Source organism: Rutilus rutilus (assembly GCF_951802725.1).
Source record: "Rutilus rutilus genome assembly, chromosome: 2".
Lineage (NCBI taxonomy): Eukaryota > Metazoa > Chordata > Actinopteri > Cypriniformes > Leuciscidae > Rutilus > Rutilus rutilus.
Window position 1 is genome coordinate 59,541,580 of NC_140210.1, and position 12,500 is coordinate 59,554,079.

The following is a 12,500-nucleotide window of genomic DNA, read 5'->3' on the forward strand; positions in this document are numbered from 1 at the left end:
TCTCTCTCTGTGCTGTCAGCGGGCAGTGGGCCGATATACAACACACACATCTGCCTCAGACCCTCACACACCTGGAACACACTCACGTTAACGTCATACAGTCGTATGTGTGTGTGTGTGTGTGTGTGTGTGTGTGTGTGAGTGTGTGAGAGTGTGTGTGTGTGTGTGTACCTGCTGCAGGTGCTGTTGTCGTCCCGTCGCTGTCATGTGATTCAGTGTGTTGCTGAATGATGAGAACCGAAGGACACTGAGCGAGTACAACTGAACCAGCCGTCTGAACACACACACCACCTACACACACACACACACACACACACACACACATTGACAGTGAGATACAGATGAACACACACCACCTACACACACACACTCTCTCTCACACACACACACACACACACACACACACAGGGAGATACAGATGAACACACACCACCTGCACACACTCACACTCTCTAACACACACACACACTCACTCTCACAGACACACACACACTCTCTCACACACACACTAGGGGTGGAGCCGAACCCGAATACGGTATTCGGAAAGCACAAATAATGTGTTTTTTACGAATACTTATTTCGAACAAATACTTTTAAAAATATTTGTATTCGGGAACAAGAAAAACTTTATATCAAAAAGCTGCGTTTCCTCATGAGACATGGCGACCGGCGGTGCTGCTGATGTGGTGGCTGAAATATTTTGGATTAGGCTAATGTCACGTTGTCATAAGGGGTAGTTCACATAGCGCGTTTTTTGCGCGTGCAGATTTCAAATGTAGGCGCGCGGCAAGCGCGCTTATAATAGAAGCGAGCGGCGCGCTGCATAGCAACGACAGACGCCACGGGAGGGCAAGCGCTTGTGGAAAGGAGAAAGCGTGCGAACTGCGCTCTTCATGATTACGAAGTATCAGCAAAGAATTAATTGATTTCTAGTCCTTGCATTAGCTTTAGATATATTTATGGAGATGAGAAATGAAATAAAAAAGCCGTCATTTTGTCATTAATATCAGTCCGTCAGAAAAGCAGTTCTAGGCTTATTCTTGGCTGGATAACTCTTAGCAGGTTTAAAAAGCTCTTTTAAAATTAAATATGAATGCAGTTTTGGATTAAATATAAGTACAGTCAAGTCAAATAAAACATGTTTTATCTCCTGTTTGGTAACACTACAATAAGATACCATTCATTAACATTACTTAATGCGCATCTAACATCAACACATTGAGTGAACAATATATTTTTACAACATTAATTAATGTTTGTGAATGTTATTTAATACAAACACTTGATTGGTCATGTTTGTTCACTTCATTCATTGTGCATTAAATAATGTTAACATAAATAATGTTAACTTTTGATTTTAAAAATGTATTTTTAAATGAACCCCAAGGAGAATAATTGCGACAGTATATAGCCTAACTATTGTTTATTGTTAGGTCATTTTATCTATTGTTATCTAACAAATGTAATATTAATGTAGTGTTTTTAATACTACAGTTTCCATCTTTGTAACCGTGATATAAACTTTAATATATGTAAATTTAATCTAAATTAAGCTTTACCGAAATTGTTACCGAGAACCGTGGATTTTCACAGGTATTGGTACCGAATACTGAAATTTTGGCACCGTGACAACACTAGTAGCTCTGTTAGCTTGGTAATTTAGACAATAGGCTGTTGACAGAGTAACATTAACGTAGGTAATGGCTGTTATGTTATTTTCTTTTCAATGACGTTCCTTGTTACATGTTCATTGCTGGATTTATGGAAAAACATCAACCAATATTGCATATCCATAATTATTATAATGGATATAATTAAAGAATACTTACACTATAACGTAAATTAGAAGTGTAACGCAAAAAAAATGGATTTTTACACCTATTTTGAAATTTACTCGAATACAAATACAAATACAAATACTTTTCCCCTCTCAACAAATACAAATACAGATACAAATACCGGCTGCTTTGCACACCCCTAACACACACACACACACACACACACACTCAAACACACACACACAAACACACACACCTCTCTGTCATTGGAGCACTGCTGTCTCCTGCACTGATTGGCCACTGAACCGTTGGTCTCCACAGCTCCGCCCAGGAACACTGCTGATTGGCCGGACCCGTAGAGGGCGTGGCCGAAGCGGAGAGAGCTGATTGGACAGAAAGACCGTCAGAAAGGAACGTCCTCAGAGTGTCACGTGTCAGATAAAGAGTCGAGTACCTGAAGCGCTGATCAGAAGAGATCTGGTGATCAGAGTCATCGATCTCAGGAACATCCCACAGTTCATCCAGATGATCCTCTACCACCTGAGAGAGAGAGAGAGAGAGAGAGAGAGAGAGAGAGAAAATCACTGAGACTCAACCACCTGAGAGAGAGACAATCACTGAGACTCAACCAGCTGAGAGAGAGAGAGAGAGAGAGAGAGAGAGAGAGAGAGAATCACTGAGACTCTACCACCTGAGAGAGAGAGACAATCACTGAGACTTAACCACCTGAGAGAGAGAGAGAGAAAGAGAGAGAGAGAGACAGACAATCACTGAGACTTAACCACCTGAGAGAGAGAGAGAGACAATCACTGAGACTCAACCAGCTGACAAGAAAATCTTCCACACCAACAGTTGCTCGACTGATTCACCGGGAAGAACCGATTCAACAGAATGATTCACAGAGGAATCAGTGATTCAGATTCACAAATGATTCATCCAGATTAAAATGTTAACCAGTTTGATTCGATGAGAAGAGCTGAACACATCACTCTTGAGTTCTGCATGTAATTACAGTTCTGCCCTTCAGTCGGTTCACCCGGTGCAACACATGCGACCCGCCACTGGTCTCTCAGCGCGTCGGTCCACCCATGTGACCAGAGGAGTTAGGCCCAATCCCAAATCTATTTTATACCCCTTCGCCTACCCCTTACCTTTGCCCCTTGAAACAGAGTGGCAAGGCGTAGGGGTGAAAATATTCCCCTAAGAAATGGGACACCACTACTACACCGTTACACATCATTATACGTCGTTGCTAGCGCCTACGTCACAGGAGATGCGCCAATGTTTATCACAAACTTTCAAGATGCCGTCGTCAGCTCAATTGCTTGAGGTACAGCTATTTTCCTCATATATATATATATATATCCCTCATTCGCGCGTCCAGTTCTCGCTTCAAACCTTTGCTTTTTATGCGCGTCAATTTCTGGACGCGCGAATGGATTCAAAATGTTCAAGCGTCCAACTAGACTCGAATTTGACGCACTATTCGCGTTTGGTGTGAACGCACAGCAAGTGTTTCTGGACTTCAGGAAACGTTGCTCGATGTCAGCGCGAAAACGAATGAGCCTCCGGGTTTCCTCAGGTGTCCCTGTTTGATAAAGAACATACAAGACTGGTTGATCATGTTGCAAAAAGCACGAATCTGTGCAAGCACTGTTCGTTAATCGTGTTCACATATAACCACAAGAAAACAATGCGATGTTGCCTCTGTAGCCGGTGTATGCAGGTACATTCCTCATACCCCTTCGTTTGAAGTGTGGTCCCGAAAAATATTCGTTTCAAGGGCTATCTGGCCCTTCCCCTTCCCCCTCCCCTACCCCTAACCCTAACTCTAACCCTCCAACCAGAAGAGAATCGAGACAACCCTTCCCCTTGACAGGAACGCGCAAAACAGAGGGGTAGGGGCTAGGGGTGAATTGGGATTGAGCCTTACTGTGAACGGCTCACGCTCTGCACGTGAGAGAGAGAGAGAGAGAGAGAGAGAGAGAGAGAGAGAGAGAGAAGAGAGTGTGTGTGTGTGTGTGTGTGTGTGTTCTCTCCTCACCTCTCTGGGTCCCTTCCTGATGAAGTGCTGAGCCAGATGAAGAGCGGCCAGAGCGTCCTCACAGGGGTCGTGACCTCTGCGGTCCTCCGACTGGATCTGCCGGCTGCACACACACACACACACTGAATCTGAAGCTCAGCTGAGCCGTGTGAGCGAGCGTGACAAGCTTGTGTTTAGACTCACTTCAGGAGCTTGAGTGTGTGTGTGTGTGTGTGTGTGTTCAGACTCACTTCAGAATGACCTGAGCCAGGAGCTTGAATTTGAATCTGTGTGTGTGTGTGTGTGTGAGTGAGTGTGAGTGTGTGTGAGTGTGTTCAGACTCACTTCAGAATGACATGAGCCAGGAGCTTGAGGTTGAATCTGAGTGTGTGTGTGTGTGTGAGTGTGAGTGTGTGTGTGTGTTCAGACTAACTTCAGAATGACCTGAGCCAGGAGCTTGAGTTTGAATCGGAGTGTGTGTGTGTGTGTGTGTGTGTGTGTGTTCAGACTCACTTCAGAATGACCTGAGCCAGGAGCTTGAGTTTGAATCTGAGTGTGTGTGTGTGTGTGTGTGTGTGTGTGAGTGTGAGTGTGTGTGAGTGTGTGTGTGTGTTCAGACTAACTTCAGAATGACCTGAGCCAGGAGCTTGAGTTTGAATCTGAGTGTGTGTGTGTGTGTGTGTGTGTGTTCAGACTCACTTCAGAATGACCTGAGCCAGGAGCTTGAGTTTGAATCTGAGTGTGTGTGTGTGTGTGTGAGTGTGTGTGTGTGTGTGTGTGTGTGTGTGTGTTCAGACTCACTTCAGAATGACCTGAGCCAGGAGCTTGAGTTTGAATCTGAGTGTGTGTGTGTGTGTGTGTGTGTGTGTTCAGACTCACTTCAGAATGACCTGAGCCAGGAGCTTGAGCTTGAATCTGAGTGTGTGTGTGTGAGTGTGTGTGTGTGTGTGTTCAGACTCACTTCAGAATGACCTGAGCCAGGAGCTTGAGCTTGAATCTGAGTGTGTGTGTGTGTGTGTGTGTGTGTTCAGACTCACTTCAGAATGACCTGAGCCAGGAGCTTGAGCTTGAATCTGAGTGTGTGTGTGTGTGTGTGTGTGTGTTCAGACTCACTTCAGAATGACCTGAGCCAGGAGCTTGAGCTTGAATCTGAGTGTGTGTGTGTGTGTGTGTGTGTGTGTGTGTGTGTTCAGACTCACTTCAGAATGACCTGAGCCAGGAGCTTGAGCTTGAATCTGAGTGTGTGTGTGTGTGTGTGTGTGTGTGTGTGTGTGTGTGTGTGTGTGTGTGTGTTCAGACTCACTTCAGAATGACCTGAGCCAGGAGCTTGAGCTTGAATCTGCGGCCGAACTCTTGGCGGTACAGCAGAGACGTGTCGATGACGTGAGGATGGATCATCTGCAGAAACACACACACCACGCTTCACACCTGAACACCTGTGTGTGTGTGTGTGTGTGTGTGTGTGTTCACTGACTCTGATGTGTGTGTTGGTGTGTACGTGTAAGGCGCGCAGGTCTGCGTCCAGAGAGTGTCCGACCAGCACCGCGTCACACGGCAGAATCCGCAGGAGTTTCTCCTGAACATCTGACAGAGCCGTGGAGACCGCAGCCAGAGTCGAGTGTGTGATGCCTGAGAACCTGCACACACACACACACACACACACACACACACACACACACACGCTTGATTATTTTACTTGGAATGACCAATACTGATAAAATTTTCTCAGAAAAACACAAGTCCATGTCAGCATCAACACGTCCAGAGTCAGAGATCTTAGAGAGTTCACTGACAACTAGTGTCTGGAGTATTGGGGTATCCTGAGCCAGGAGCTTGAGCTTACATCTCCAAGACGCTACACACCATATGACTAGTAAGTCAAAGTCCAAATCACACTCTTTGCTGTCCAAACTTAATTGATATAAGTACCAATGTAGAACATTATATTGAAACTGTGTCTATTCCTCGTTTAGTGAGATCAAATAATAAATCTACTGCAGGATCTAAGAAAAATCTAATTGTGATTAAACCAGAAAATCTCAATATTAGTGAACAAAAACAATTTATAAAGCTAGGTCTTTTAAACATCAGATCGCTTACACCTAAGGCGGTTATTGTAAATGAAATGGTCACAGATAATAGTTTCGATGTACTTTGCCTTACTGAAACCTGGCTTAAACCAAATGATTATTTCGGTCTTAATGAGTCTACTCCTCCTGGATACTGTTACAAGCATGAGCCCCGTCTGATTGGTCGTGGCGGTGGTGTTGCTATAATCTATAAAGATATTCTTACTGTTACTCAGAAAACAGGTCACAGGTTTAATTCGTTTGAAGTACTTGTGCTAAATGTTACTCTCTTAGATGTAAGAAAGAAATCCATATTATCTCTAGCCTTGGCTACCGTATATAGACCGCCTGGGCCTTACGCTGATTTCCTAAAAGAGTTTGCAGACTTTCTCTCAGATCTTTTGGTCAATGTCGATAAAGCATTAATTGTTGGAGATTTTAACATACACGTAGATAATTCAAATGATGCTTTAGGGGCTGCGTTTACAGATTTATTAAACTCCTTTGGGGCCAAGCAAAACGTAACTGGTCCCACTCATCGTCTTAATCATACGCTAGATTTAATTATATCACATGGAGCCGATCCAACCGATATAGATATTATACCGCAAAGTGATGAAGTCACTGACCATTACATGGTCACTTGCATACTACGTACCGCTGAAATTTGTCATGTTGCGCCGCGTTATCGACCAGGCAGAACAATCCTTCCAACAACTACAGATCATTTCTCAAATAGCTTACCTGATCTGTCTCAGCTGCTCAGTGAACCCAAACAAACAGATGAACTAGAGGAAATGACTAGCACTATGAGCACCATTTTCTCTAGTACATTAGACATCGTTGCACCAATTAGATTAAAAAAGGTTAGAGAGAAAACTAAAGCACCATGGTACAACAGTGTTACGCATGTTCTAAAGAGAGAAACTCGTAATTTAGAGCGTAAATGGAAACAAACTAATCTAGAGGTCTTTAGAATCGCATGGAAAGACAGTATGTCACGTTATAAAAAGGCCCTAAAAGCAGCCAGTGCTGAGCATCTCCGCAAACTAATAGAAAACAACCAAAACAATCCAAGGTTTTTATTTAACACCGTCGCTAGACTAACAAATAAACAGACGTTACCGGAGCAAAATATTCTGTCACAGTGTAGTAGTAATGATTTTATGAATTTCTTCACTGAGAAAATAGAAAGCATCAGAAACACAATTGTAAATGTACAATCTTTAATGGTGTCTTATGATTCAGCCTCAATTATCACCCCGCAAGAACAATTACAGCGCTTTGCAACTATAGGACAGGAAGAGTTAAATAAACTTATCATTGCATCTAAACCAACAACGTGTTTATTAGATCCAATACCAACTAAACTACTGAAACAAGTGTTACCTGTAGTGGAAGAGCCTCTTCTCAATATTATTAACTCGTCTTTATCCTTAGGTCATGTTCCAAGAATATTCAAGTTGGCAGTTATAAAACCTCTTATTAAGAAACCACAATTAGATCATAATAACCTAGCAAATTACAGACCCATTTCAAATCTTCCATTTATGTCTAAAATACTAGAAAAAGTTGTGTCCGCTCAACTGGGCTCTTTCTTGCAAGAAAATGATATCTATGAAAAGTTTCAGTCAGGATTCAGACCGCACCATAGCACAGAAACTGCGCTCGTTAAAATCACAAATGATTTACTTTTAGCTTCTGACCAAGGCTGTATCTCAATACTAGTTTTACTTGATCTTAGTGCTGCGTTCGATACTATAGATCACACAATACTCTTAGACCGACTACAAAACTACACTGGTGTTCAGGGACAGGCATTAAACTGGTTTAGATCGTACTTATCAGACCGTTACCATTTTGTCTGCGTAAATGGGGAAAAATCGAAGATAACGTCAGTAAACTACGGTGTACCGCAAGGATCTGTGTTAGGCCCTCTGCTATTCTCAATATATATGCTGCCACTTGGTAATATTATAAGAAAACATGGAATTAATTTCCACTGTTATGCTGATGACACTCAATTATATATTTCATCACGACCAGATGAAAACGCTAAATTATCTAAATTAACAGAGTGTGTTAAAGATATAAAATACTGGATGACATGTAATTTTCTGCTATTAAATTCAGATAAAACGGAGGTATTACTTATTAGTCCAAAAAACTGCCCACAAAACCTCTTACAATACAACTTTAATTTAGAAGGATGTCCTGTTACTTTATCCACTACAGTAAAAGACCTGGGTGTTATATTAGACCGCAACTTGTCTTTTGAAAATCATATTTCATATGTTACAAGAACAGCCTTTTTCCACCTTAGAAACATTGCTAAGCTACGTAACATGCTATCTGTTTCTGATGCAGAAAAGTTAGTTCATGCATTCATGACCTCGAGACTAGATTACTGTAATGCTTTATTAGCTGGTTGTCCTGCATCCTCAATAAACAAGCTACAGTTAGTCCAAAATGCCGCCGCTAGAGTTCTTACTAGATCAAGAAAATACGATCATATAACACCAATTCTGTCGTCTCTACATTGGTTACCTATAAAGTTCCGTATCAATTACAAAGTATTGCTACTGACCTATAAAGCCCTAAATGGTTTAGCTCCCGTGTATTTAACGGAACTTCTATCGCCCTACAATCCATCGCGCTCTTTAAGATCACTAAATTCGAGGCTTCTGGTCATTCCTAGGATATCTAAGTCCACTAAAGGAGGGAGAGCTTTTTCACATTTAGCTCCTAAACTGTGGAATGGCCTTCCTGATATTGTTCGAGGCTCAGACTCGCTGTCCCAGTTTAAAACTAGATTAAAGACGCATCTCTTCAGCCAGGCATTCACATAATACTTACATTTTATACTACAGTTGAATCAGATTGAATGCATTAATATTGCGAACAGCAGCTACGCTAATTATTTCCCATATGCTTTTCTGTTGTTATCTCGGGACGCTAGTCCCGAGGTAAATACAGATCGTCAGCTCCAGTTTGTATCCAGCCTCTCATGGAAACTACAGATTCTCCAACACCCGTGCAGAGACGACTCGGCGCCTGTGAAGAGACGACTCGACGCTGGCGATATGTTTATGCCCTAAATCAATACATGATTAACTAACTGTATTTCTCTATGTACATTTCTGAAATGCACTTTCTGTAAAGCTGCTTTGAAACAATATGTATTGTGAAAAGCGCTATACAAATAAATTTGAATTGAATTGAATTGAATTATCCTCCGAGAACACTTCTGAGGGAGTTCACTGACGACTACTGTCTGGAGTATTGGGGTATCCTCCAAGAACACTTCTGAGGGAGTTCACTGACGACTAGTGTCTGGAGTATTGGGGTATCCTCCGAGAACACTTCTGAGGGAGTTCACTGACGACTACTGTCTGGAGTATTGGGGTATCCTCCGAGAACACTTCTGAGGGAGTTCACTGACGACTACTGTCTGGAGTATTGGGGTATCCTCCGAGAACACTTCTGAGGGAGTTCACTGACGACTACTGTCTGGAGTATTGGGGTATCCTCCGAGAACACTTCTGAGGGAGTTCACTGACGACTACTGTCTGGAGTATTGGGGTATCCTCCGAGAATACTTCTGAGGGAGTTCACTGACGACTACTGTCTGGAGTATTGGGGTATCCTCCAAGAACACTTCTGAGGGAGTTCACTGACGACTAGTGTCTGGAGTATTGGGGTATCCTCCGAGAACACTTCTGAGAGTTCACTGACGACTACAGTGTCTGGAGTATTGGGGTATCCTCCGAGAACACTTCTGAGAGTTCACTGACGACTACAGTGTCTGGAGTATTGGGGTATCCTCCGTGAACACTTCTGAGGGAGTTCACTGACGACTAGTGTCTGGAGTATTGGGGTATCCTCCAAGAACATTTCTGAGGGAGTTCACTGACGACTAGTGTCTGGAGTATTGGGGTATCCTCCGAGAACACTTCTGAGGGAGTTCACTGACGACTACTGTCTGGAATATTGGGGTATCCTCCGAGAACACTTCTGAGAGTTAACTGACGACTAGTGTCTGGAGTATTGGGGTATCCTCCGAGAACACTTCTGAGGGAGTTCACTGACGACTACAGTGTCTGGAGTATTGGGGTATCCTCCGAGAACACTTCTGAGAGTTCACTGACGACTACAGTGTCTGGAGTATTGGGGTATCCTCCGAGAACACTTCTGAGGGAGTTCACTGACGACTAGTGTCTGGAGTATTGGGGTATCCTCCAAGAATACTTCTGAGGGAGTTCACTGACGACTAGTGTCTGGAGTATTGGGGTATCCTCCGAGAACACTTCTGAGGGAGTTCACTGACGACTAGTGTCTGGAGTATTGGGGTATCCTCCGAGAACACTTCTGAGAGTTCACTGACGACTACAGTGTCTGGAGTATTGGGGTATCCTCCGAGAACACTTCTGAGGGAGTTCACTGACGACTAATGTCTGGAGTATTGGGGTATCCTCCGAGAACACTTCTGAGGGAGTTCACTGATGACTACAGTGTCTGGAGTATTGGGGTATCCTCCGAGAACACTTCTGAGAGTTCACTGACGACTAGTGTCTGGAGTATTGGGGTATCCTCCGAGAACACTTCTGAGAGTTCACTGATGACTACAGTGTCTGGAGTATTGGGGTATCCTCCGAGAACACTTCTGAGAGTTCACTGACGACTACAGTGTCTGGAGTATTGGGGTATCCTCCGAGAACACTTCTTAGAGAGTTCACTGACGACTAGTGTCTGGAGTATTGGGGTATCCTCCGAGAACACTTCTGAGAGTTCACTGACGACTACAGTGTCTGGAGTATTGGGGTATCCTCCGAGAACACTTCTGAGGGAGTTCACTGATGACTACAGTGTCTGGAGTATTGGGGTATCCTCCGAGAACACTTCTGAGAGTTCACTGACGACTACAGTGTCTGGAGTATTGGGGTATCCTCCGAGAACACTTCTGAGAGTTCACTGACGACTACAGTGTCTGGAGTATTGGGGTATCCTCCTAGAACACTTCTGAGAGTTCACTGACGACTACAGTGTCTGGAGTATTGGGGTATCCTCCGAGAACACTTCTTAGAGAGTTCACTGACGACTAGTGTCTGGAGTATTGGGGTATCCTCCGAGAACACTTCTGAGAGTTCACTGACGACTACAGTGTCTGGAGTATTGGGGTATCCTCCGAGAACACTTCTGAGGGAGTTCACTGATGACTACAGTGTCTGGAGTATTGGGGTATCCTCCGAGAACACTTCTGAGAGTTCACTGACGACTAGTGTCTGGAGTATTGGGGTATCCTCCGAGAACACTTCTGAGAGTTCACTGACGACTACAGTGTCTGGAGTATTGGGGTATCCTCCGAGAACACTTCTGAGAGTTCACTGACGACTAGTGTCTGGAGTATTGGGGTATCCTCCGAGAACACTTCTGAGAGTTCACTGACGACTAGTGTCTGGAGTATTGGGGTATCCTCCGAGAACACTTCTGAGGGAGTTCACTGATGACTACAGTGTCTGGAGTATTGGGGTATCCTCCGAGAACACTTCTGAGAGTTCACTGACGACTAGTGTCTGGAGTATTGGGGTATCCTCCGAGAACACTTCTGAGGGAGTTCACTGACGACTAGTGTCTGGAGTATTGGGGTATCCTCCGAGAACACTTCTGAGAGTTCACTGACGACTAGTGTCTGGAGTATTGGGGTATCCTCCGAGAACACTTCTGAGAGTTCACTGACGACTACAGTGTCTGGAGTATTGGGGTATCCTCCGAGAACACTTCTGAGAGTTCACTGACGACTACAGTGTCTGGAGTATTGGGGTATCCTCCGAGAACACTTCTGAGAGTTCATGTTCTCATTCAGATCTGATAACCAGCCAGTGTGAACAGTCTTATGTGTGTGTATTGCACTTTGTCCAGACACTCTGCGCAGAGTTTGAGCTGTTATGTTTACGATGCGATCGTGGCGCGCAATGTAAAATCCTTTAAACACAGGGCACCCGTTCATTATGTGCGCTGTAGATTCCATTACACACACACACACGCACACACACACGTACGTACACAGACACACACACGTACAGAGACACACACAGACAGACACACACACGCGCAAGCACACACACACAGATGCACACACACACATGTACAGACACACACACACACACACACACGCACAATGAAGGCCCTGATATATACTTCATGTATACTGAACCAAAGAACGAGCTGTTGTGATGTCAGTCTTTAAAGTTTGAAAGTATGTATGTGTGTCTCTATGTGAGTTAGTGTGTGTGTGTGTGTGTGTGTGTGCGTATTTTAGACCGGTCTATAGTGTTAGACAAGTCTAGAATCTGCTCATAGAGTAGTTAGACTGTTTCACAAAAATAAAGACTGACTTAATTTAGACCAAAACAAAACACCCCAGGCTAACTGAGGACTGAAGCGGGCCGCACACCGGACGCGTAGCGCCGCGTCACGTCTAGTGTAAAACTGAATGTATATTGCAGCACATGGTGAAGTCAGTTTATACATTAACCACGATTTGAGACAAATATGAGACACAAATGTAAATGGCGCTCTGTGGCGCGGCAGGATTCTGAGCCGGTCCTGAGCCGTAGCTGGGCGCGCGGA

The 12,500-nt window shown here is 43.9% G+C and overlaps 1 protein-coding gene across 3 annotated transcripts in view; it reads right to left on the minus strand.

Moving 5' to 3' along the window:
* The window catches only part of rexo5 (RNA exonuclease 5), a 23,235-nt gene that overhangs the window by 5,348 nt on the left and 5,387 nt on the right, over positions 1 to 12,500 (minus strand). For 2 of the 3 annotated variants that reach the window (XM_084403283.1, XM_084403284.1), the window contains exons 8-14: positions 5,276 to 5,438; positions 5,105 to 5,199; positions 3,823 to 3,925; positions 2,233 to 2,318; positions 2,035 to 2,161; positions 172 to 291; positions 1 to 71 (exon numbers count right to left, since the gene is read on the minus strand). The exon at positions 1 to 71 is cut by the window's left edge and continues 67 nt beyond it. In XM_084403283.1, the coding sequence (XP_084259409.1) occupies positions 1 to 71; positions 172 to 291; positions 2,035 to 2,161; positions 2,233 to 2,318; positions 3,823 to 3,925; positions 5,105 to 5,199; positions 5,276 to 5,438 (765 nt within the window). The remainder of the gene's footprint in view (positions 72 to 171; positions 292 to 2,034; positions 2,162 to 2,232; positions 2,319 to 3,822; positions 3,926 to 5,104; positions 5,200 to 5,275; positions 5,439 to 12,500) is intronic. The other variant, XM_084403285.1, reaches the window with a different exon arrangement.